This window comes from Electrophorus electricus, chromosome 26 (genome assembly GCF_041902795.1).
Source record: "Electrophorus electricus isolate QZ-2024a chromosome 26, ASM4190279v1, whole genome shotgun sequence".
Taxonomy (NCBI): domain Eukaryota; kingdom Metazoa; phylum Chordata; class Actinopteri; order Gymnotiformes; family Gymnotidae; genus Electrophorus; species Electrophorus electricus.
In genome coordinates, this window is record NC_137522.1 from 9,804,915 (window position 1) to 9,829,877 (window position 24,963).

At 47.2% G+C, this 24,963-nt stretch overlaps 1 protein-coding gene across 5 annotated transcripts; it reads left to right on the plus strand.

Moving 5' to 3' along the window:
• Positions 1–252: 252 nt before the first annotated feature.
• On the plus strand, positions 253–23,901 carry ell (elongation factor RNA polymerase II). Of its 5 annotated transcripts, XM_035523228.2 has the most exons (12): positions 258–495; positions 8,154–8,198; positions 13,643–13,764; positions 14,901–15,064; positions 15,603–15,850; positions 16,341–16,465; positions 17,634–17,724; positions 18,836–19,436; positions 20,279–20,345; positions 20,578–20,749; positions 21,070–21,114; positions 21,200–23,901. In XM_035523228.2, the coding sequence occupies exons 1-12, from the start codon at positions 361–363 to the stop codon at positions 21,314–21,316; spliced, it is 1,932 nt and encodes a 643-aa protein (XP_035379121.1). In that variant the 5' UTR covers positions 258–360; the 3' UTR covers positions 21,317–23,901. The 5 variants fall into 5 exon arrangements, with proteins under 5 accessions (XP_035379122.1, XP_035379121.1, XP_081564521.1 ...); XM_035523229.2 differs by lacking the exon at positions 8,154–8,198 and having other exon boundaries at positions 253–495; XM_081708395.1 differs by lacking the exons at positions 258–495; positions 13,643–13,764 and adding an exon at positions 4,205–7,818.
• Positions 23,902–24,963: the final 1,062 nt, after the last annotated feature.

Here is a 24,963-nt window from a genome sequence, read left to right on the forward strand (position 1 = left end):
CCTATGACTGGCCTTCTGTTTTTCCATTCTTACGTAGTTTCTGAAACGGCCCGGTGAGACAACCCCAGATGCTTCGCCTTTCGTCCTGTCTCATTATTAATTAATGGTCACAGGGGTCGCCGTGCCTCGTATTGTCGGAGATCATTGATCCGCTGTGGCTAAAAGTCAGTAATAATTTCATCAGAATCTCACGGTTTTAAGTCCCCCCCATTTTGTTCAAAGCATTTCACAGTGTCCAGAATTAGTCTACGCCGAAGCCACGCCCATCACGCAACGTACGCTTCATGAATATTCACGAGGAATGGACAGAGGTCTGTCGTTTACGACGAAGTGCGCGAGCGTGGTTGAAATGGTAGCAAGATGGCGGCGTTGAAGGAGGAGCAGTGTTACGGACTGTCCTGTGGAAGAGTGAGCAATGGCAGCAATATCTCCGTCTTTCACGTCAAACTCACTGACAGTGCTTTGAGAGCGTTTGAAGATTACCAGAGCAGCAAGGTAAAGTCTAGAGCTAATTTCGAATCGTGGCAACCAGCTGCCTATTTCGTGGCTGTAAAGTAAATCCTGGTGGCTAGCGCAGTGGCTCCCAGTTCCTCCTCGCAGCTCCCTAGCGGGCTGGCTAACGTTAGCTGAGGTTGTCCGCCTGCTCCAGCCAGCGACTGTCTGCTGACAGACCAACTAACCGTTTGCTGATCTGATTAACTGAGTCGCAGCTTTATGATCCGTGTCCAGTTGACTACCGAAGTTATTCCGCTTTGCCTCTTCGAGTGTTCAAAGCATTTGAACGCAGTGTAAGCAAATATTGGAACAACGCAGAAAAGAGAGTTTCTTTAGCAAAGTAATACTATATCCAGAATAGCTACCTAGCTAGGTCGCTAACTAGCGAAATACCTACTAAAGACTACGAAGTGGTTATCCTGGCTACCTAGTTTGTTGGTCAGCAAAGTTGCCTCTCGCTAGCTAACTTGCATAAAAGCTAGCTAGTTGGCCTCAACCTTCCAAATGGACTTACCCTGACCCATCCTTTTGCTTTTTTTTGGGGGGGGGGGGGTGCTGTTAAAGTTAAATTGATAATCTCAACAGGCATAGTTTTATCGCATTATTTCTCCGGGTCTCAAAGCTATGCCAGATTTTAAAAAGCCACCGGGGGTTATCTTATCACTTTAAAATGGCCATCTACCTGGCTACCTAATGTCCTTAAAGTTATTTGATTTAACAAACCAAATTGGAGCGGTTGAATTTATTACTTGGTGTTTTTGCGTAATCTTGACAAGCTACCTAAAACAGAAACATGTAGCTTTTTGTAAGGTTTGATTTCGTTTTGCACGTGCTGAAGTGTTTTACACTTTTTTTTGTGACTCACGCATGTTTTCATGCGGTGTTCATATGGTTTAAAGGTCTCAAAACGAGTCATGATGGCAGATTTCCTTCCCCCTTTGGAAGGGCGGAGGATAAAGGTAACTCCAGCGTTGATAGCAGATGGTGCTGCATTGCTGTGCCCTAAGAGCAAAGCAGTGAGCAGGCTTTGAGGAGGGGGGGGTTCCACATTTGTTTAATGCTTTGGTTATATTTCAGTCAGTGGAAATCTGAAAGAATCAGAACTAATCAGAGGCAAGTAATTTGGCTGTAAAACAAGGTGTAGAATTTTATTAAGGCAGGAAATTCTATAAATCTGTCATTAAACTATTTCCAGTCCACCATTCTCTCACTTATAGCATGGCTTCCCCACTGTTAAACACACGCACCAGTTGAGAGCTTCCGGTTATGATCTGACGTTAAATCTTAAAGGTGTTCAGTACTGGGTAATTTATTACTCTGAGTATGATTCATTATGTCCGAGGTACAAAGAAGACAGTCTTAGCTTGGTTGTGCATGGTGCTGTGTGCCAGTGATCCAGGTATAGATGAGGAATGGGTTTAACTAGGCTACTAACTTCACACTTGTGTAATAACCACAGTGTTGATCTGTATGTCTGCCAATTTCACATTCATTTTTATGTACTTAACAGAATGACATATGCAGTGATTCGCTGGTATGACTATGAAGCATAGGTTTAACACATGACACCATGGCAGGGTGACTTGACTTTGCAAGTGAGCATGTGTGTATTTTTAGAATGCGAGAGGAGAGCACAGAAATGTTCACCAAGTTTGCAGTAAACTGTGTTTTAGTTTTGCTCGTGCAGACAGTTCAGCCGTTGGTTGTGTGATGTTCAATAGGCATGGCTCCTCATAACCACACCATTGTCAGTTCATCGTATTTGCACTTTATTGCATAAAAAGAACATTTTAATTTACTGCAGTTGTGTTCTGTTCAGTCAGAGCCCTTAGATGCCATGGCCTTGGCTGAAAGCATAGTTGATGACAGCATTTCATTTGCGGACAGGCGTGGTGGAAACCCAGCAAGTCAGCCACAGTTAGGAATCCAATTATGTCACGGCATAAAACAATCCAACCTAAAGTCACCAGTTGCAGTTTATTACTACTTATGTCCACCACATTGGTTGTTTCCTTGAATAGTCCAAAACAGCACAAACCTGTCCAGGGAAGGGTTCATAAAGCACGGCTTGTTTCTAAGGACTTTGCGTCAGTGTGACGTAGGCTGGTAGTATGTCAATGAGGTGTGTGCAGGGATTGGGGTGGGGGGGGGCTCTAGGCACGGCGGCGGCCGGGTTCCGTTCATGCACACGTATGTGAGGCCACTTTGACTGGCACAGCGGCACAGCTGATTTCGTGCCGGCTGAGCACTGTCCATGGCCAGAACAATCTGAATGAAGTGGCAGGCAGCAGTCTGCATTTCCTCACAGGTGAATGACAGGTTTGGTTAAATATGGATAAGAACTTGGATGCTGTGCTGAGCACGGATGTAATGAGAGAGGTGACAGTGATGGGGAATTTACTGAAACTTCAGGTGGCCTTGCACAGAGGGAGATCACGCCCTGGTGACCGACTTAATGTGTTTGTTTTATCTTTAGCATAGCTCTTGGCATTTCATTTGATATCAGAAAAGATGTTGAATAATTGTGCCTCTTCAGCATTGAGTCAGACCTATATAATAGGTTTCTTCCAGGGGAAATTCAGATTGAAAGAAGTGTTTTTGTTTTTTCTTCACTATGTTCATGAAACAGCTGGCAGAGTTACAGACCTTAAACTGCATCACTTGTGGCTCTGTCCCTAAGCCAGCGAAGCCTTAATGAAATGGCTGCGACTTGCTACGGGCATCGCGGATGGTCTGTTTGCTTTGTTGGTATTTATCGGTTTGTCAACATTCAACTTCACGATGTGGCGTTTGGAGAAATCCTGTGGAGGGTTTGTGGAGGTTTTCCATGAAAAGCTGTGAGTGGTAGTTTGCTGTTACTGGATGAGGTCGCTTTTTTACTACCTCGCCCCGACCTTAGCATGTATGTCTGAGTGCCTGAATATTGCAGAGATAATTATGATTGGGTGCTCTTCCATATCTTTGCGCTGCAAATCCGTGCCCGTTTATTCAAGATGGGCCCGTGGGAATTCAGAAACACGCCGGCGAGATTTATAAGTATTGCATTCTGCTTTCGCCCACGCGTGATGCATCAAGTTCAGATGTTGGGCCTAAATTTACACAGAAGAGGATTGAGTCCAGTGCTTTAATCATTTTGGTTACTGGACTATGACCGAGGTCACTCGTAGTATTCTGCCTCAGAACGAAGATTTGCAACCCATTACTACCAGCAGAAGAGGTAGTGGTTGTCATTGTGTGCGGGATTACATTATTACGCAAATAGTAATGCGTCATTCGTTTTGCCAGTAAACTTTGTTCTTGGCTTATCTTATTCTGTATGTGTAAGTTTATTCTAAGTCTTTGTGGACTAATTTCTGACACAGACTGCTTCAAGTACATAATTTACTGTTACACTACAATATATTTGTATATATTAACTATATATTTCACTGTGAACATTTCAGTAACATTTAAAGACTCCTTCACAGTCTAAGAGAGTCGAGGGCAACTTGCAGAACTGAAGGAATTAAACCCTTAATTATTGAAACTTTCATGTCAATAGTGGCTTCAGTCTAAAGCCGTGAGTATCTTAAGGCTATGCGTGCTGTTTGTGTGGTCACCTTTGGAATATTTAGGACGGTCAAAAGGGGGGAGGAGGAAAGCCCAGAATTAAGCTTGAGAAGAGAAGTGGAGGTGGGGGTGGAGAACCCATGTCTCCTGAGAGCGGTGGGGGTGGAGAACCCATATCTCCTGAGAGCGGTGGGGGTGGAGAACCCATATCTCCTGAGAGCTGGCTTACTCGCATCTCAGTGGTCACTTTGTTGATCAGGAACCTGGTTTTTCTGTTTACATTGCCAGCTAATATTTTTTTTTATCTGGGAGAGAAGATGACTATAAAATATACATAATTTCTGTCACTTAGCAGTGGCAAATGGAGGCATTTTTGTGTTTGAACAGATAATTTTAGCGTTCAGAATTCTGTTGCTTCAAGCTGTTCAGAGTCGTACGCTTTAATTTGGAATTTCATTATAATGGAATTGGCATAGTTAATTTTCCAGCTCTGGTGGGACAACGGTGTCGCATCCAGCCGCAGTTTTGTTGTGTGAACTGTGACTGTGGAAACACTAACAAGCTTTCTCTCACGGTTTTGCGAAGGAAGCTGAAGGAATCAGCTGATCACACCCTGGCCTAGCTGTCAAATCAGCTACTGGGTGAAGTGTTGCCCAGGTTATTCTTGGATTCAGGCAGTGAGGGTTCTGAAGTCACATTCCTCCCAGCCTGCGGAGAAGAGGAACGTGCTGCTAGCTCGGCACACTGCAGGGATTGTGCTTGGGCTTCAGGGCAGTGCTGGTGCAGTGCCTGGCCTAGCATGGCCACTCTGACCCAGCTCTCTGCATCCTGAAATCATGGTTGTGCATCCATATCCTGCAACCGCACGTGGCCTCCATTACGCTACGCTGCGCTGGGAGTCTGCCCAGAAACTGTCCACACATGATGTAGGTCTGTACATTAGCACAGGGTCCACTGTTGGAGAAAATGTTCTATGACCAGTTTTGACACATTTTCGATTGGTAACATGGTGTCAGTGTTGGAGCCGAATTCATGCTGTATTGGTGAAATGTGCCAAATCTTCCAAAGCAGCACTCTGGGTGCTTAGATTGGTACCTAACCTGACAAACTCATCAACCATGGTTATCAAGTCACTAACAGCTGCATCAGTGAGAATCTGAAGGCCTTCCCTGTTAAATAAATAAATAAATAAATAAATAAATAAATAGCACTTTGCTTGTGAAGGACCTCTATCTGAAATGTTCTGTTTCTCTGTGTACTTTACTACAATTCTGAATATCTTTAAATAAAAAAATAAATACACAGATTGGGCCAGGGGTGTTGCTAAACATAAGCAGCAGCAATTGTGTTTTACGGAAATAGGCTCTCTGTTGTAGTTATACAATTAAGGGAAATAAGTAATCAAATAAATAAATCACACAAAATTAAAAGTAGCTGCTGTTGTACTAATGTAGCAGGCCTACCTTCCAGTTCCAGGTTTGGTACCAGAAATACCGTGGTAGTGCTTTGTTATGGATACTAATTCTTTTCCAGTGTCTACATAGTACTACATTACCACATAGTAGTTGTTCATGGCGGAGCACTGAGCGCTGTAATGAGTGAGGGCTCTGCAGGTAAAGGGAATGCTCGTCTTCATTCACTGAGAGCAGCGGTCGGAGCCGGCAGTCGACCCCGGTGCTGGAGCGCCGAGAATGAGCTGTTTGCTATCCATCGTTGTGTCGTTGTCGTCACGCCCCCCCGTCACTCAAGAACAAGCGCCTGTTGTGTTCTGGGTGCGCGTGCGCTCTGTACCCTTAATAAAGTGAGTGGCCATTATGGCTTGAGATAAGCACGCGTGTGGAACTAGGGTGCGCCTGCGCTTCCCCGCCTCGGCACCGACACTCGTGCTCAAAGGCTCGCCGAAGACGGCCACCTCCCTTTAGGAGACGCGAGGCTGCTCCGAGCGGAGTGTGACGCGGGGACGCGTACCTGGTGTGTGGGTGCTAGGGCTGCAGGGGAACTTGGCCCACCACTCGAGTTGGAGGATTTTTAAACTCTGTCAACTCTTCCAGAAAATAATCACGTTTTTATTTTTCGGAGATTACATAATGCGCACAAACTAGCGAGTCCCTTTTAATTTCTGTGGGAGGGGGCTATTGTAGCAGCAGTACTGGGATATTTTATTTGAAGTTCTATTAGAGAGGAGCTGGCAGTAAACTGTAATAGCATGTCATGAGAGCACTGACATCAGCCTTTGTTGATGAGGATCACTTGTTCTGCGTTATGCTCCGATTTCTGTATTTTCTCACGTCTGTGTCATTTTGACTAATTACATTTTTTGACCCAGTTACAGTTACCACTACTCTCCCTTCAGCTAACAACAGCTACATTTATGGTTCGCTTGGTTTTTTGGGACTTCAGAGCTCTGCTTGGTTCCTCTTTGGCATGAGCACTACGCTGCCGTCCGCGAGTGGCGGTCAGGAGCCCTGCTCTGGTCCAGGGTTAGCCCTGTGGAGCGCTCTGGGTTCCAGGCCCACAGAATAGTGAAAGGTCAGCAGCCCATTCAGAAGGGCTGACTGGTGCACCCTGTTGGGGGGCTTGGTTTACGTTAGAGTTCAGTGCCGTCTCAATTAGCCTGGTCAAAACATGGTGAAAATTAATGGTTACATTTTTTTTTCCACTCCTTTTTCCTCTTTTATGAAGAATGTTTGGTGCACCTCACTTAGAATGGCTCTACCGTATTAAGACGTTTGTACACAGTTTGGGCTGGGAGGAACTCACTGACAGAGATACAAGGCCAGTGTGCCTGGCTTAGTCCCAGGGTTTCATATTCTCAGTAGAATATCCTTGTATAAAATAACCATCATTTGATGCATTTTATACCCATAATTGGCAATTTGGAGCTCACCTACACAGACCATTGTCATCGTTACCCATCTTGGCAGCAGATGGAATCACAATGATTTAACGAATCAATCAGCTTCACGGCTACGCTGTGGTATATGAATTCGCTCCCCTGTAAAGTCAGTGATCTGAAATGTTTTGAAAGTGGTAGCATTGCCTTCCCAGTGTCACCCATTTTGGGGTGGGTTTGTAGCAGTAAATGTGAAGCTCACGGCAGCTAGAATTATTGAGGCTCTGTCATCCCTACTTCCGATGTCCTCCCACCCCGTGGTGTTCAGTTCTGATCCTAAAGTATCCTAATGATGGCTTTTGTAGTGCCGTTGGCAAAACCTCAGTCCCACGCCGCACAGCCACGCTAGCCTGCTAATTTGAAACGGGCTATTTGCGTCTCCGTTGGCGCTGTGCACGACTCTGTGCCGCTGTAAGGCCCGTCACCTTTTCTGCCTGGTCATTAAAGTAGTGCGGTAAGCAGATCAGGCCCTGCCCTGAATCATCACGTTCATTCAGAGGGCAGCGAGGCAGATAAGGGCACGTGTGGCTCCTGCGTTTCCAGTCATGTCATGCCCCCTCTTAACTGATCTCTCTTGACCCTGACTTGCCGGTGTGTTCGTTGAAGCAACATTGCGCAATACAGACAAAAACATGTCCATAAAAAAGCTACACATGCGTGACGTGGACAAATGCACTCTACCGTGATTCTATTCGTCCGTATTGCGATTTGAGGTAGGTCTTGCCGTACGTGAAGAACAGTGTTGAGCCACACAATGAATCGGCCTGTCATTATGACAAATTATTTACGTTTGTTGGAGCATGTGAACGCACCGATTCAACATCCGCAGAGAACTCTGGAACATCTGATTTGGTTCGAATGCTCGTAAAAGGGGGGAAAAGGTACATTGTTTGAGGACTCGACTGCATATTGCAAAGGCCAATTTTGTGATGACAATTGCATTAAGTGCACAGTGCTTCATTATTAGTTTTTAGATCGCATCTCTCTCCAACCTGGACCCTCCACTGAACCCACGTCTGTCTGAAGGTTCATTGCGAGCGGCCCAGTCCTGGGCTGACGCAGTCGGACCTTTTACCTGTTTTTAAGTTTTGGGTATTTGTGTCGTCGTCAGGGTGGACGCAGGTGGACGGCGGCAACCGAGACCCACACTGGCCGCCTGCTCTGTACCGTGGTCTTTATGTGATGCATGACCCGTGATCTTTCCTTCCTTCCCCAGGGCCTGTCTGCTCAGCCACTCATACGATTCACTGGAAACCAAGGGGTGAGTGTGCATTTATTGTCTTCTTGATCTGTATCCCGGGTCACGGCTTGGAAGTACAAATTCTTGCTGCTGTTTTACTAGGCATCTTATTTTTGCATGTTCCAGTGCTTTTCGTTAGCCTTTAGAAGAAGGAAATATTGTCAGTTCTATTCATCGTGCATAGTCATGGCTAGGAATTCCCCTCATGACTGCAGGGTTCGGCACAGTGTGTAGATAATGTGAACTTGGCCCAGGATGTGCTGCAGAGTAGGTAACCACAGTTACCACAGTATCTTTGAGGCATAACTATACAAATTGGGCCAGCCGTTTGGCGGATAGAGACAGACAGTAATGCTCGTTACCGCCACAGTTTCCCACTGATTTGTTTTTCTCCTCGCTTTCCTCTGGTGCTTCGACTCCCGTCATTTAAAGATACGCAGACATGGCCTGGTTATGCCAGAGTTAGTAAACCAGTGCGGAGAGACGACACCGTCAAGGAGGCTGAATCAGTTGGGCAGCGTGTTCTCTGGGCTGCAATCACACGGTACGCAGCAGCTGGAATGGATTTCCTCGAAGACAGCCGTAGCCGACGCCTTCAGCTTTAAATGCGATGTGCCCGACACTGGGTCGGCGCAGGCTCCCGGCGCCACACTGCCAGCCACAGTTTTATGTCAGGCTGTTGTAAACGTGACTGAACGCCGGAGCTATCGCTCATGTTTATGCTGTCACACCGCAGTCCAGGAAATGTTCATGTGGTGGTGGTGGTGGTGGTGGTGGTGGTTGTATTTTGCACAAGAATGTGGTCTGTCCGCCGGCCACTCGCTCACCCCCCCCCCTTTATTCTTTATTTCTATTTAAGTGTTTTTTAATCCCCAAAGGTATATTGAAAGAAACATGCCTTCAGGGTCTCCACTCACTGAGACTGATAGAGTGAACGTGCTGTCAGGATTTATTAGTGACAGATGTCAGCGGCACTCCACCAGGCCTCAGTTTCCAGCTCGGGCACTTCTGGCTGGCGAGCTAGCGGTAGCCATCTCTCCCAGATTTTCGGGGCCCTCCTACACTTGTTTCTCATGGCCCTCCCACGTTTTGGATGGAATTTTAAATGCAGCTCCGAACAGCAAGTTTTCGGGGGGGGGGAGGGACTAGACGGGCGGTTTGTCACAGTGATTTCCCCATGCGAGTGCGTTTCTCCTGACTCATGTCCTGCCCTCACTGCAGCTCACCACACATGCTAGATAACAAGCGAAGTCACGTTGGCCTGCACTGGCTCTGCGTGCTCCTCTGTTTGAATCAGCACATTCGTATTGCACAGATTCATGGATTCTGGCCTCACAACTTTTAAAACATTGTTACTGAAAACCCTTGGTGGGTTAAAGTCCAAATTAAAAAAAATAAATAAATTAAAAAAAATAAAAAGTTAAGGTGTCCTCTAGGGCTACAAGATTTGACTGAAAAAATTGCATTGCGATTGCAATTTAACCTGGAATATGTAACAAGTAAATGTAACATTCAGTTTTAATTAAGGCTAAAAGCAAATAATGGTACAAATGATAACATTAAGAGGATATTTACCAATATTTAGGGTTATAAAAAAAACCAAATGCATATTATTGAATGCCAGTGAATAAAATTATCAAGTTTCTTTGTAGGGAATTAAAAGTTGGCCTTCAAAATAAAGGTTTGTGTGTAGACATGGTTTTGTCAAACAAAAATACTACAGTATTTACCATTTATAAATTAAAACAAATAGAGGTATTTCAGACACCTTTTTTTGCAACAGCATCAAATTATATAACTGAAATAGAACATTTGACATTATCCAAAGGTCTGTAGTTGGCTCACATCTCTGGTAATGTCACATTGTGCACCAAAATTACCCAGGGTGCTCTGCGGTGAAATACTTTGATTGCAAACAGTGAGTTAAGTTCATATTTGTCACTGAACAGTTAAGCTGCTATAAGGCTCAGGTGTCCTGTGTGACCATAGATCTATGCTGGTTGCGTAGTGTTCTACTTTAGCCATGTCAGTTTGTTTTATAGTTCAGGAAAGGCATCTTGTATCTGTGGTCAAGCGTGTTAATTAGTTTTTGAAATGCCTCTTTGCTGATGTCATACATGGCCACCATGTGCTTTGCTAATATGTGACAGCGATATCCTTATGTCTCTTCGATGTTTTCTCATATATCGTGCAACATTCACACATGCATCTGTAATTGTTTTATGGAGTGGCACAGTCAGACTTTAGAAAAGGAAATTTTTTTTTTTGGAAGACATTGGCTGTAAGGTTATGGGTGTTGTCTGAGCTGTTGGTATTGGTTTTCACATGTTTCCATGCGCTGTGTGTACTTTCACCTTGCACGTCTTGCACGGTGCCTCCATCTGAGCAGTGTCAGTGCTTTTAAATCTTTTTAAACTTTTAAATGCTTTTAAGTACTGCCAAATTACAGATTTTTTTTTTCAGCACCAGTTTACCATCTCCTCTTCTGTATTTATAATAGTATTAGCAAAACCAGAAAATTTTGGTTTGGTCTCTTGCCAGCATTTGTATGCTGCTAGTTAAGAATGATGAAGGCTTCTGATTGGACAGTTTTAGCACAGATTTTCATGTGCACATGCAGGTATATTACTTATAACAATCACAGCCTTTTGTGATTAGAGAATTGCATGGATCCATATTACGACTTCGATTTTTATGCGATTAATGGCACAGCACTAATGTCCTATAATTGTCGTTTGGTTTTCTTTCCTGTGTTCACGTTTGAACTAAATGAAGTACTGCGCAGGATGAATATGGCCAAGCAGAGCTGTTGTTGGAAGGCTGTCACAATGCTCTTTACTGCTGGGCTTGGGTTCTTCACACCAGAATAATGCAGCCTAGACCATCTTAACGCTGCTGTCTGCTAAAAATCATCTGCTTAATCATACATGATTTGTAAGTGTCACTAAACATCTGGTAGGTTTTTGTTTTTAGCTATTTGTATGTAGTGGTGAGGGTATATGAGGTGGCGCTGTAGGGTTGAGTGGCTCTGTGTCTGTCTCGGCGGGGCTGGGCACCTCTGTGTCTCGGCGGGGCTGGGCACCTCTGTGTCTCGGCGGGGCTGGGCACCTCTGTGCCTTTTGTCTCTGTAAGGATGAGCAGCTCCGTGCCTGCCTGCGTCTCCCTCAGCTGCCTCATTAATTCCAGCGCTGTGTTGAAGAGCACACAAGCCCCTTCACGGGCCTAATGACAGAGAACTGAAAAGCTGCTTTGTTCTCATGCAGGAAGGCTCTGTCTGTCTGGGTCTGTCTGTCTGGGTCTGTCTGTCTGGGTCTGTCTGTCTGGGTCTGTCTGTCTGGGTCTGTCTGTCTGGGTCTGTCTGTCGGTCGATGTCGCTGCACTACTAGTGCTCCAACAGCTCTTCCATGATGTCGATAGCACTGAGAAGAAGAAGGGGGGGAAAAAAACTTCAATAAATTTCTCTTTTGATTAGTAAGGCTGCCACATGCCCAGAGCCACTTGGCGAGAGAGAGCAAACGTTTAACAGGTAGAGAAGGCTTCAGGTGTAATGACCTGTGGCACAGGAACACAACAGTGGAGCATGAAGAGAAGGGAACTATTAGCATGAGTGGTATGATTTTTAGATGTGTTGCTCATTCATAAATGCCACTGGAATCATAAGAACAGCTCCACTATAATGTTATGAGAGACAGTTCTGCCTTAGAAAAACAAATTCCAGGGGGGGATAAAAAAACAACAGGTTGTCTCAGAAAATGGTCTTGGCATCTTAGAAGTACTAGTTTTGTTGTTTTGGTCCATTAGGAAAAAAAAACCTTGTGTTCTTGTGCTGACAGAATAAGCAGTGCAACTTTTAAAGTCTCACAAACATCACAAAAGTTAACACTAATAGAGCTTTCCTTTGTAATTATATGTAGCATAATCAGTTAATTGAATCAGAGAGAGTAACTGGTCATTGGAATTGGTGCAACCTGAGTTTGCACTGCCTGTTATACATCCTGGAATTCATACTTTCGAAATGTTTGTGGGCTTTGTGACGCACTTGTTCCTTCGAGAGCATTTCTGCAGAAGTGTGTGTGTGTGTGTGTGTCTGCTCTGAAAGTGAAGCTTTCAGCTGTTTTTGTCAAAGAGGAAAGGGATGTTGCTCATAGCAAAGCAAAAAGGATATTAAAGCAATGGTACGTTTTTATACCCTTCAGCGATTGGAAGCAGAACATGGCGGCACCTGCAGATTGCTGACCTGCCCCTCGCGGCCCTGACGTGGAGAAGCTCTCTGCACACAGGGCCAGCCTCAGACATGTTGTTTATTTATAGCCGGCCTCCTGTAGGCCCCACACGTGTGAGGCGCTGTGGGTAGACGGAGCCCAGCCGGAGAGCTCGCCGGAGTCGTGTGCATGCTGCACACGTCTGGATGTGTTCCTGTGGGACCGTGCGTGCGGGTGTCTCTGCGCGCCGATGCCTGGGGGGGCTTTTGACTCTCCACTTCTGCCGCGATCCTCCATTTCAAAGCAGTGTCTGGCCACCCCCCAGCTAGAGCTCTCTGTTGTCCTTCCCCTTCTCACTTCACAACTGGACTTTGTGCTGTTCTTTGAGGCCTGCTGTTCCAGTCATATATGGCTCCTATTAAGTTTACCACTCATTGCCCCAGCCTGTTACCTGACAAGTGTACTCCATTTATTATTCGAGCAGTAGCATTAACATGGGCGGTGTTGCCGTAAGCGGATCGCTCGCAGCTCGTGGAACACCTCTGAGCCCGGTGTTCCGGGCTCTACCGGTGTCCGTGCTCAGGAGCAGCTCCGTTTTTGCCATGGAGCGGGGCCGGGCCGCTGTTGTTTATGGCCTGGTCGTCACCAGGATGATTGGTGGTGTTTTGGTTGTTGGCACGGAGCCTCCGCTCGTTTCTCAGGTGTGGCCCTGCAGCCCTTGTGAGGAGACAGGGAGGCTGCAACTCGAAGCTGACTGGTGTGTTAATGCTGAGCAGCAATTATGAAGAGGCCCTGGGGGCAGAGACCTTGGTGGGGGGGGGGTTGGGTGAGACAACTCGCATATTTGTCAAACTCCGTTCCACCAGTGACCGGTAATTTGTCATATGCCAGATAGAAACCTGTCAAATGCTTGGCTTCTATAACTAATTCTGTGTCCTCATACCAGGCAAGCAATTTTTGTTTTGTCAATTTGTGGAAAAATACCTGACAAACGTTTTGACTCACTGAAAATCCAGCGACCTCCCCGTCACTTTCATAATGATGCAGTGCGAGGCCTCTAGCCTGCAACCTGGCCAGCTGTTTATTGACCTGGCCTCTCAGAACGTGGGCGGGACTGGCCTTCGCGTTGACCACGGGCTTCTTTTGGGGAAATCCAAGCAGCAGTGGGGGAAATGTAGACTGACTGGTAGCACACACGGCGTGGGCTATTGGAGCAGCTGCTTTGCACACTCACCGTGGCTGTCGTTCCTTGTCTGTCACCAGAAAATCTCGATACCACGCTCAGAGAATCCAAATGAGCTGCGAACGTTTGCGTTCTATTTGTCCAACGTGGGGAGAGACAACCCCCAGGGCAGCTTTGCCTGCATACAGCAGTACGTCACGAGGTAAGCCACGCTTCACACACTGGACTTCACACACTGGACTTCACACACTGCCACCCTAACCTCAGTGCACACGCTTATTTAAGGTCACATACAACAGTAATGGTATTTCAATTTAAAAAAAATATATTGCTAAACAAGGTTAAAGTTAATGTCATGATTACTTGTTTGCTGTTCGGATTTGAAACCTTCAGTAGTAGTGGTCATGGTGACGATGACCACGACCTAATTTAGCTTGGGGGAATTTTATAATCCCGTTAATTATCGCAGCCCTGCGAGCAAAGCCCCACGATCTCCTCCATGCTCCCTCTTCTGTTCGGCTCCGCCAAAAGGGCAGTGTTGAGGGAGCACCTCGAATTCGGCCGCTTGTGACGGAGGAAGCGGCGGCCGATCTCGGCCTCTCTGGGGCTCGCGTGATGGAGGGGTTACTCGGAGGTCACGCATCTCGTTGTCCTCGTGAACTCGGAATTCTGACAGGATAATTGAAGAGCACAGTGGGAGACTCCTAAATCCTTTTTTTTTTCCTCTTCCCCCTCCCGCCAACTCTATCGCATTGGGATAAGTGTGCATTGCAGACGTTGCATTATTTCATGGAGAAATTGGCTTTTGTCACTTATCCATGTTGGCCCTCTCGCAGTGTATGTAGAGTAACTTGCTCAGCATGCTTTGGAACACACCCTGCAGGAATTCACAGATGGCTGAGGGCGGCCTCTGAGGCAGTACCTGCCCATAATGAGCACCATTACGAGTCCCAGATTTTCTGCTGTGCTCACGTTTATATTCATGTCCAAGCCTGGCGTTCGGATGTTCTGCTTTGTGTCATAATTGCTCGAGCTAAGTGGTGTTAACCTACTTAGGAAATCCATCATCATACACGGCGTGCATGGGATTCACTTAATGGAACATCATTTTATTTATATTACCATATCACTGTTACCTGTATTAGCATTACTGAGACTAATTTTGCGCTTGTGGAGGGCTTGCTGCCGATGCTAATGCAGGCAAAGCCTGTAATACCACGTTAGGCCAGGGCTGAACTGGGTGGGCGCAGCCTGTCCGGCGCCGGTCCTTGCGGGTCGTTTGTGTTTTGTGAACGGGCGCAAATACCGTGTAACGGTGTACGCCCTGCCTTGTCCCAGTGAAGGGAGCATACAGCTGGACTGTCTGGGAGGGATCCAGGACAAGATCACGGTGTGCGCCACGGACGACTCGTACCAGAAGGCCCGGCAGAGCATGGCCCAGGCCGAGGAGGAGACCCGTAGCCGATCTGCCATCGTCATCAAGCCCGGCGGACGATACGTGGGTAAGTCTGGGACGAGCCCTGCCTGGAGGGCCGCGTCATGCTCGAGCGAGGAGCAGCAGGGCTTCAATGCTCCGTTCATTCAGAACAACAGGACCACCTCTCTGTCTGACCTTTGTAACCATCCTGCTCGCGAAGTTCCCAGCGCGGCCGTCCCCTCCGGGCAATGTGGCACCCTGGCCTTAGCATTTGGGCACATATGGCTGGTGGTGGGTGCGGGTGCGGGTGCGGGAGCGGGAGCGTTGGGAACAGCTCAATGACTCCGCACGACTCCACATAACTGGTGTGCACTGCATTATTTGTACCAGCAAACAGAACCAGTGCTAAACCTCAGCCCAGGGCCTTCTGGACCAGCTGTTCATTAGTGCATGTGTCTGAGCAGCCAGCTGGAAATGCAGCTGCTGGCATCCCATTCAGTGCCCAGTAAGCTGGTCTTGGTGCTTCCTTCTACGCATATGCTGTGCAGTGATTGAGCTAGAACCCGAAACACTGGCTCGATCCGCCGCGCTTACCCGCCGGCGCGCTCTCTCCCCCCTCGCAGGCAAGCGCGTGCAGATCCGGAAGCCTCCGCCAGCCCTGTCGGACGTGGCCCCGTCGAGGCGTACCTCGCGGCCCGTCATCATCTCCAGCAGCCTGAAGAAGAGCGCGGCGCCAGGCCGGCCGCTCCGCGAGCGCCTGCTCCACCTGCTGGCTCTCAAGCCCTACCGCAAGCCCGAGCTGCTGGTGCGCCTCGCCAAGGACGGCCTCTCGGCCCACAACAAGGACGCGCTGGACGGCCTCCTGCAACAGGTGGGGGCGCACGCGCACACAGCCCTGAATGGGGTCGCTAAGCGGGTCACTAGGCTTGCTGGTGTTTTGGCTCCTGGTGTGAAACCCAGCCGAGTTCCTGTTGTCAGCTTGTCTGCAAGCATCTCCAACCCCAGCTGACGCCACGCGCTTGTGCTCACTCATTTGACCGGTCGCGTGTGGCAGGTCTGACCGTGGGAACATCCAGGAAATGCCTTGCCTGTACACGGATGCCTTAACGCCTCATGCATTACGCATGGGCCAAACCAGCCTTGTAAGCATAGCATGAAGCTTCTCACTGTTTCCATCACACAAATGGTAAATCATGTCTGTATTCCTATTATATAAGCCTTTCACAGACATGCTTCCCCAGCTCTCCGGCTATGGGTGAAACATAAAGACGCTTCCTGGTACTCCAGATTGGTGTGCACTGGCGTTGAGATGTTTTGTTTTCTATTTTGAGAGCATGACGGACTGTTTTCCCTGACTGTAGGTGGCTAACCTGAATAACAAAGACAACACCTACACACTGAAGGACTGTTTGTTTAAGGAAGTTCAGAAGGACTGGCCTGGCTACACTGAGGTGGACCAGCAGATCCTGAATCGCATTCTTGTACGGTAAGCTTTGCTCAGATGTGACCTCCGTCTCAGAAGTGGCTGGCGTCTCTTGTCCCAGCACCCCGTCTTTCCCTCTGTTGCGGTAATGCGTTGTATGTCTCGGTATGGCGAGCGTTTAGCTGGTTCTTAAAGGCCTTTCCTTCATTGCTAAATTTAGAGCGTGCTGCAATGTTACAGCTGCCATTTCAAAACACTAGCTGGAGGTGTCGTCCTAATGTGAGGTAATCATAATTGTCACTCTCCGGGGAATGTGAATTGTGCGTCAGGGTTACACCTTGAGCCCTGGGCCGGTGCTTATCGGTAAACGGCGCTTTTCACGTCATGTTTTCATTGGCGCGCACACACGGACGCACGTACTTCAGTGTGAGGCAATGCGAGAGCAGCACAGGAGAGCAGTTGGAAGGGCTGTGACGCAACCGTGCTCTGGCACACTCAGATCCGAGTGTGTGTGGGAGGCGCAGCTCCAAGGTCTGGCTGTGCCCTGGCGCCAGGCACTCTGACCGCCACCACCACGGCGGCTACTGCTCACCTTCCCTTCTCTTACCGCCATCCTCCTCCTCTGACTCTTCTACCCCCACCCGCCAGCCCGCTTCCATCATCAGCGCCTCCACGCAGGACATCATGCGCTCCAGTGTCCTGCTGCCCCCTGCTGAGCCAGTCATTTTATGGCGACACCCACCGTGTAAACCCGGGGCCCCTCGCAGCCCGGTTAACGGCTCCGAGCTCTGCGCCGCATGTGAGAAGGGGTCGACCCGGATGACATGCTTGATCGGAGTTGACGGCTATCTCGGCCATTCGAGAACACTTTGGCGGCTTTAACAGATAGACGTTGGTCGCGGGAAGACAAAGTGAAACCGTTCTCTGCCAGGATCAGTGAGATTAGAGTTCTGTTGGTGCCACCTTGCCAAGGTCCGTGTGGGACTTACTCCGCATCATCTGTCGTTACTAAAACCAGTCACTTGTTCCAAACTGCTTCTTCTACACTTGCATAACTGAGCCACGTCCTGTATGGTCTCGCAGTTTGGCGTGTAACGGCGCTATCCCAGCGAGACTTGTTTGATCCATTATGATCCAAATCGGTACTTGCGCTAATGCACACAAATAGGAATTTCCGTGGGTGTGCAACGGTACGATCCCCTCATCTGATCTGCTTCATTTTCTTCCACAGGAAACTGTGCAAGGCTCAGAGCAGCGCCCCGGCCCCCGGGGACGGCACGGGCAGCCCGCACAAGGAGCAGGCCAGCGGCTCTCCGTCGCAGGTCAGCCACCAGCACCCCTGCCCCACTTCTTCTTCTCCGTAGCACACATTCTGCACGCTCCAGCTCAGATCTGGAGCGAGTGCTCGGGTGCTGCACCGCAAAGCCTCACAGAGGCCCGCTTTGTAGGGGAACAGGTTTGGAGGAGGCGGGCTTAGACGAGTAATGGTGTTTTCCGGAATCTGCAGTCAAAACAGGATGCTCTGGTTTATTTTTTATTTTTGGTTTTATTTTATGTATAAATGGTTTTGTCAAGGTGTTATGCCGTTATAAACTTTAAATTTTAATGTTAACATTTCTTATTCTAAGTTGAAATGGATCACATTAGGTTTACCAGTTTGATCATGAATACTGAAACTCATACACACACACACACACAGAATATATGTGTTAGAATCCAGTGTTTCTGGGTCATATTGATTTGGTTGCAACATGCATGTGTTTAGCTGTTTTCCTGATGGCTGTTTTGACTGCCGAGACTACGTTTCTCAGCCTTTGGGTCATGGCATCTGCTGTCGGTGTAGAAACAGTGTCATGACCTCGCTTCTCGGCGGTAAATACCACCGCCGTAGCCAATCAGACGCTGGCCTGGCCTTCGCCTTCACCCACCCCCACCGAGTTTTGCGGCTTGCATGCCAAGTTCATCTCCGTCGCATGTTTTAAGTGGTGGGTGAAGCAGCAAGTGACGAGCAGTGACTGTCTCCCCAAGTTCTGCTGCAAACAAGCCACACATTAATACCTCTACACTCTTCACTACCACATATCCATGGGACACCGGAATCCAAGTGCCTGGAATACCATTTTCAGGAATAGAGATCAATGTTTAGCCAAATATTGGTCCACAAAAATGTTAAACTGAAAACTTGGTTTACTTGTTTACTTGATTTTCAGAATTTGTTGGTAGAAACCACTGCAATGCTACACATGAAAATAAGCACCAAAATAAGCACCTGCTGTGGCGAGCATTCTTAAAGTTCCCATATGCGTGCGTGTGTGTGTGTGTGTGTGTGTGTGTGTGTGTGTGTGTGTGTGTGTGTGGGGGGGGGGGTCCTTCTCAGTTTGAAATCTTTGCTGTTGCTGCCACCTTCAAGATGGCCTTATTTTGATTTTACAGAAAAGGTTTGCCGTAGACTTCATTGACCCCCTGGCCAACAAGAAGCCCCGAATATCGCATCTTGTCAACAAGGTCACGGGCCCCATCAATGGAAAGCTGAGTTCCTCTAATGGCAAGGACTCATCTGGCTCCCAGGCAGCACCGGCAGCGGTGGAGAGCTCGTCCATGGTGCCGCTGCCGCTCCCCGACCTCCCCGGGCCTTTTGACCCGCTGTCGGACGTCAGCAACGACTCCAGCCACAACGGGCGGGACTGCGAGGGCCAGGAGGCGGCGGCGGCGGCCGAGCGGCTGAGCCACCCGCCGGCGTTTGCCGCGAGCTCCGCCCAGCCGCCGTCCGGTCCGGGCTGCGCATCCCCGACCCGCAGCGGCCCTGCCGGTGCCCACGGCCGGAGCGGCTCGCCCTCCCTGCACGGCAAGTCCAAGAAGAAGTCCAAAAGACACAAGGACAAAGACAAATCCAAGGAGAGGGACAGAGACAGAGAACGGGGACTCAAGCGAGACAGGCACGGCGGGGAGGGCGGTGGCTCAGAGCCTAGAAAGCAGTGTGAGGTCACGACGTGTCCGGACCTGAGCCAGAGCAGTATTCCACACAAGAGCACAGGTACGCACCCCTGCCCACCCTTAAAGAAAGCATTCACTAGTAGTAGTAATGGCTTTATGTATTTATATATTTATATTTAACTTGAGGCTTTTTATTAAAAAAAAACAAAAAAACAAAAACATTAAAAAAATAAAATAATACATTCAAATGAATTTGCAAAGAAAACCTAGGAAACTAATTGCAGGTTTAAAGAACAGTCTAGAAGCCTTGACTTTTTACCTGAGGGTAGAAATGAGGTTGGGTAAAAATCGGGTAAAAATCAGGCAAAATTCCTTTCAAAAATCCTCTTCCTCTTTCAAATTGAAATGGACAGTTTTGTGCCTACCCATAGTAGTAAATAAAAGGACCAACTATCAGCTTTTTGAGTGAAGTTAACACTTCACAGAGGGGACAAAAAAAAAAAACCTTTGTGGGATGTGTGTGTAATAAAATTAATGGTTCTACAGATGTTAATTCACGTTCTCATATTAGCTGGTTTTTTGGGGGGTTTTTTAACTCCTTTTTGGGAGGATGAGAATGCACCTTTTAGATGAATAGCCTGTTACTCAACAGGAATTCGGATAATTAGATGACTCAAATGCTGCACCTTATACTAAGCTGTTCAGTGAAAGTGTTTTTCAAATTAATTTGTAATGTTGCCTGGGTTGCATATCCCAGTGCTAAAGCTACGCATCTACCGCCTGACTCAAAAGTTTAGTTGATGTCCCCCATTTCTTCCTAGTGTTGGGTCCAGAACTTGTATCCTCTGTGGAGTGCTTGTTTGTCTTGTCTGTCCAGGTTTCTTTGTCCAGTCTACAGGACACAGCCTTGCACTCTAGTTCAAATCTTGTGTTTCCCTCCAGATCTGAATGGAATGTGCGACGCCTCCATTAGCCCTGCGTCCTCATCCGAGACGGCGGACTATTTATTGTAAGCACCATCCGACCTTGGTGCACCTTAATCAAATACTGTGCAGAATCTGACGTCAGTGACTAAGGTTTCCTGCAAAGCGCGTATTCCTCTCGCCGCTTTTGTCCTGTGTCTCTCTGTCCTGTGTTCACACAGCCTTCTTTTTCTTTGATAATGTGCTTTAGAATTGCCGACTTGTGCTTTATCGTTGTTGTCCTGACCCGGGCCCTCCCTCTCCTGTGTGTGCGAGCAGGAAGTACACCGCGATTTGCTCCCAAGAGCAGCGTCAGAGCTACAAGAACGACTTCAACGCGGAGTACAGCGAGTACCGGGGCCTGCACGCACGGATAGAGGGCATCACGCGCCAGTTCACCGTGCTGGACACCGAGCTCAAGCAACTCCAGCAGGGCACAGATAAGTACAAGGTAATGGGCAAGGCCTACGCCAGCCGTGATGGCCTGGCTAGTCTGCAGTGGTGTGGCGTGTTGCCACTTTGGAGCTGGATGTTTCCGAACTATTGGGCGCTAAAGCAGGACTGCAAGCTAAGAGTTTAGGCGCAGTTTCTTCTTTCATGTAGGACAGTATAATAAAATACTGCTCCAGTTCCGTTCTAGATTAAGCAAATTCTTGTGTTCATATTTGTTCCGGTAGGTTGTATTTACATGCAGATATATCTGGGTGTTTAGGTGAAGTAGTATTGTCGTTCACAGATATGTTGTTTTCATGTTTATTTCTCTTTTCACAGACAATCCACAATCAGATACTTCAAGAGTATCGCAAAATAAAAAAGGTAAGCTGTAAAGGCCTGACTGGCTACACCGGCACATTAAATATACATGTAGGAAACTATTCACCGTTGTTTCCTCTTTCCTCAGACTAACCCTGACTATAGCCAAGAGAGGAACCGCTGTGAATATCTCCACAACAAACTGGCACATATAAAGAAACTTATAGCAGAATATGACCAGAAGCAACTTCAAAACTGGCACTAACCATGTTTGTGTTTGTTTTTATTTTTTCCCCTTTCTCCTCTGGAAACAAGGCAACGAGAGAGAAACTGGATTTGTAGGATATATATTTTTTTTTTTTCCTCTTTTTTTGGCTTGCTCTAAAATAAAGTTGCTCTAATGTAAAATGCCACGTAAAGAAGTATTTCCCCTCATGAAGAGGGGCCAAGCTCTGTAATGAGGGCAATACAGACTGACTGATTTATTTTTTTGTTGTTGTTGTTTTGGGGGGTTTTTGTGGGGAGGGGCAGTTCTTTTGACATATGTGGCCATGCCTGCCTGTGTAGCTACACTGCGTATGGGAAAGCCTTGTGGGGCCTCACTTCTCATCTGCCCTTTCTCAAAAGCACACGGGCCTCCCCTCGTGAGCAGGAGCGGAGCCTCAGCCTTGGGGAGCTCTCTACCAACACTTTCCTCCCTCGCTAGACGGGGCAACGGTGACGCACAGTTAGCTAAACACGGCTCCTTTTCCTTTGTCTAGTACAAAAAAAAAAAAAAAAATTTAAGATGGTATTACCAGTTTCCCTATCAGTGAAATGGAAGGTACATGTATTTTGTGTGTTCATTTTTTATTTATTTTCTTTTCCTGGGGTTATACCAGATATGTTATTGTACACTCCTCACGATTATTTTTAATTTTTCCCCTTATCAATTTATCAAAAAATCCCAGTATTTTATGCAAAGACTGCCCTTATTTCAGGTGCATAGTTTGCATAGATTATTCTTTCATATGCAGTGATGTCCCCTGTATGTATTAAACCAAGACAGCGTAGCCATTTCTTACATTGTGTGCAATGTTATACAGGTATCTTATGTGCAATGGATGTAGATTACATGCCTACAGGAGGGAGTGTGGTATCTGCAAAAGCTTCGCCAGCTTCCGCACTGGCAAACCAGGCTTTGAAGCACACGCTTGGCTAAACCCTCGGCGCCAGGGCTGGGTGCTCCCAGCTTTCACGGCCTTTTTACTGACGTTCCTTCTAGCCAGCCGATCAGACCAAATGAAGAGGCCAGGCGCTGTCATAGAGCTGTAGTCACAGGTTGACGCTGTGAAAGTGTGGGGGGGGGACTCCAGCGAGACCGTTGTTCTCTGGGTCCGCGGCCTGCCGTCCTTTGCCTAGAGACCTCGAACTGCTGAACAGGTGCAGCATAATGCCAGCAGTCTCGCTGGGCTCTTGCTTTTTGCATTAAGACCCTATTCCTCCCTCAGACGAGATCGTATCCCTTTACCTCGGGCGTGCACGCATGGGGAGACCCGGAGAGTGCTGTTCTGATGATACTGCGTTGTCGCTCAGTCCTACTGTCGTGTGTTTACCAGCCCCTTTTAAGTCCCTGTAGAGCTTATTCTGTATTTTGGGGTAAATGTGTAATTGAGAATTTTTCTGCCATAGTTCACAAACATGCAGTAATCATGCAGCAGATATTCTGGCATTCTCGCCAGTGTTTCGTGACGACTGTTAAAACTACACCGAAGGACCGATCTCTAAGGTGCTCACTGTAAGCACTTGCCTTCCGATTGTATCCATGTATAGGTTATACGCAAAGCTTCGGATGACATTTTCTCCCTAAAAGCCTCAGACAGAAATTTTTTTTTAATTTTTTTTTTTTTTTTTTTTTTTTAAATCAACAGTGCGAGAAAGCTCTCGGCAGAAAGTTCCATCTGTTAACCTGCCATAGCGTCTGTTGTGTTTCTAATATTGAGCTTTTTATGTTTCAACATTAAAATTCTGCACTTTGCACAGCCTATTGCTGTTACTGTTACCTGGGTTTTGGTGCAAGGAAACAGTTTCCTTGTCCATGTAAATGCATGCTTTTGTGAACGTGTTTTTCAAGGAAAGGAAAGGCCGCCAGTACTTGCATCATAATGTCATATTGCTGTTGAAGGGCATTCGGATCCAAACAAAGCCTGATGCGACGTCTGGGCACCGACGCTTCAGGACTCGGAACAGAACGTACCCTTCCTCGTTTTCCCATCAGGAACGACTGCGCTTTTGTGCTAGGTTCCACCTCTTGTGGTTATAGAAGGACTTATTGGATTAATGAAAAACCCCTCCAGAAGGCAGAGGGGTCTTCCTCTTTAGCCTTTTATCTAAAATGGGCCGCATTTAAATAAGTGTTTAAGAGCACAAATGAGCAGGTTTGTCTTTGGGTCCCCCCCCCCCCCCCCCCCCCTTTCCCTCTGGCATTTCATAGTTACAACTGGTGCTAAAGCTAATGGGTACAATCTGCAAAGTAACAGTTTAGGACCATTTCATTGTCTTGGGTTCACTTCAGTAAAGCTGTCAATGGTGCAAAAGAAATTGGCTTAAAAAAAAAAAACCCACGACCCCAGAGAAGATGGCATTTGTTGGGATTTATAGTCTGCTGTACTAAAACACACCATAAAGACCTGAATGTGCCAAATGACCTGTTGTATCGGTTTGCATACGTGTAAATATGCTGCTGTTTTAGCAAAAGGGGAGGCTTTTGAAAAGATGTTAACGCTAAAGCCCAAAGCGCGCTTTTTGGAACGATAAGGGACTGGGACTGAAATTTGTCTTAGTATTTCAATAAAACTCTTGAAAACCGTTGACCTTTCGAAGCGAGTTTAATGTATTAATGTTTGGATCAGTACGAGTGTGTTGGGTGTCGGCGGTATGTCACGTTTGTGCAGTAGAACATGCAGTGAGTGCTTTCGTCCACTAGATGGAAGCACAGACAAATTCAGTTGTTCCTGCAGTCCGAGGACACGGACTACTTGAAAGATCTTCTTGCAATTACCTTAATGGAAAGCTGAACCATGCAAATGAATGGAAATGCTCGTCGTTTTGGGGAACTGCGACGGATTCCTGTACAACGGCGCCGACTGCGCTATGAAGGAGCCTACACCAAGGACAACAGAAAGGACACCGCAGCCCGTTCCCCACTGAGCCCATATGTTGCTTCTCCCGCTGCCTCGATTCCCAAGCTGGAACTGAGATCGTTCCTCATATAGCAGCGGAAATATGAACAGTTCAGTAGACAGGCTTGCACATATCTCTATGAGCAAGATGTGATCGGTTCACATGCACGGTGGAAGGAACAGAATGCAATGTTTGAATTTTGTCACTGTGTTCCAGTTGGCTTTGTAGAGCTAAGCTTGGCTGGGGACCACTCTGTTGGCCTCCGTTTGGGAGGAGGAAGGGTGTCAGAGAGTTCAGCTTGGCAGCGTGCCAGCTCCCTCGTTCCTCCAATAATACACACACAGCCGCTTGAGACGCCCCAAAGGTATCTTAGGACTGTGAATTACAGACTGACTCTCTACGTTTACTTTTCTCGTGCCTGCGTGAACGCATAGTCTAAAATATATAGACAAAATACAATTCTAGAGAGAGATCATTTTGATTTTATAATAAACATGATCAATATAGCAATAACTCCCTTTACAAGTTATGTTTTTGTATGTATTATTTGCATTGTTTGTAACAAAACGCTTTGTTACAATGTAACAATGACATCAAAAAGCCTCTTATTGCTCACTGGTTCATGATGGGTTAAAAATGGTCCTTTGTGCTCAGTAGAATCATCTCCAACTGGTTTTAGTACAACACACGAGTTGTGTCTGGTCTTTGAACACTCTCCTTTGCCAATGGAAAGACTTTGTCGGGGCTTCC

What these genes read in the sequence shown, in the direction of transcription:
- ell (XM_081708392.1), top strand. Translation starts at nt 13,418, where the DNA reads ATGATGCAGTGCGAGGCCTCTAGCCTGCAACCTGGCCAGCTGTTTATT. An exon ending in CTGAATCGCATTCTTGTACG is followed by an intron (nt 16,466 to 17,633) that starts GTAAGCTTTGCT and finishes TTTCTTCCACAG; the next exon opens with GAAACTGTGCAAGGCTCAGA. An exon ending in AGGGCACAGATAAGTACAAG is followed by an intron (nt 20,750 to 21,069) that starts GTAATGGGCAAG and finishes CTCTTTTCACAG; the next exon opens with ACAATCCACAATCAGATACT.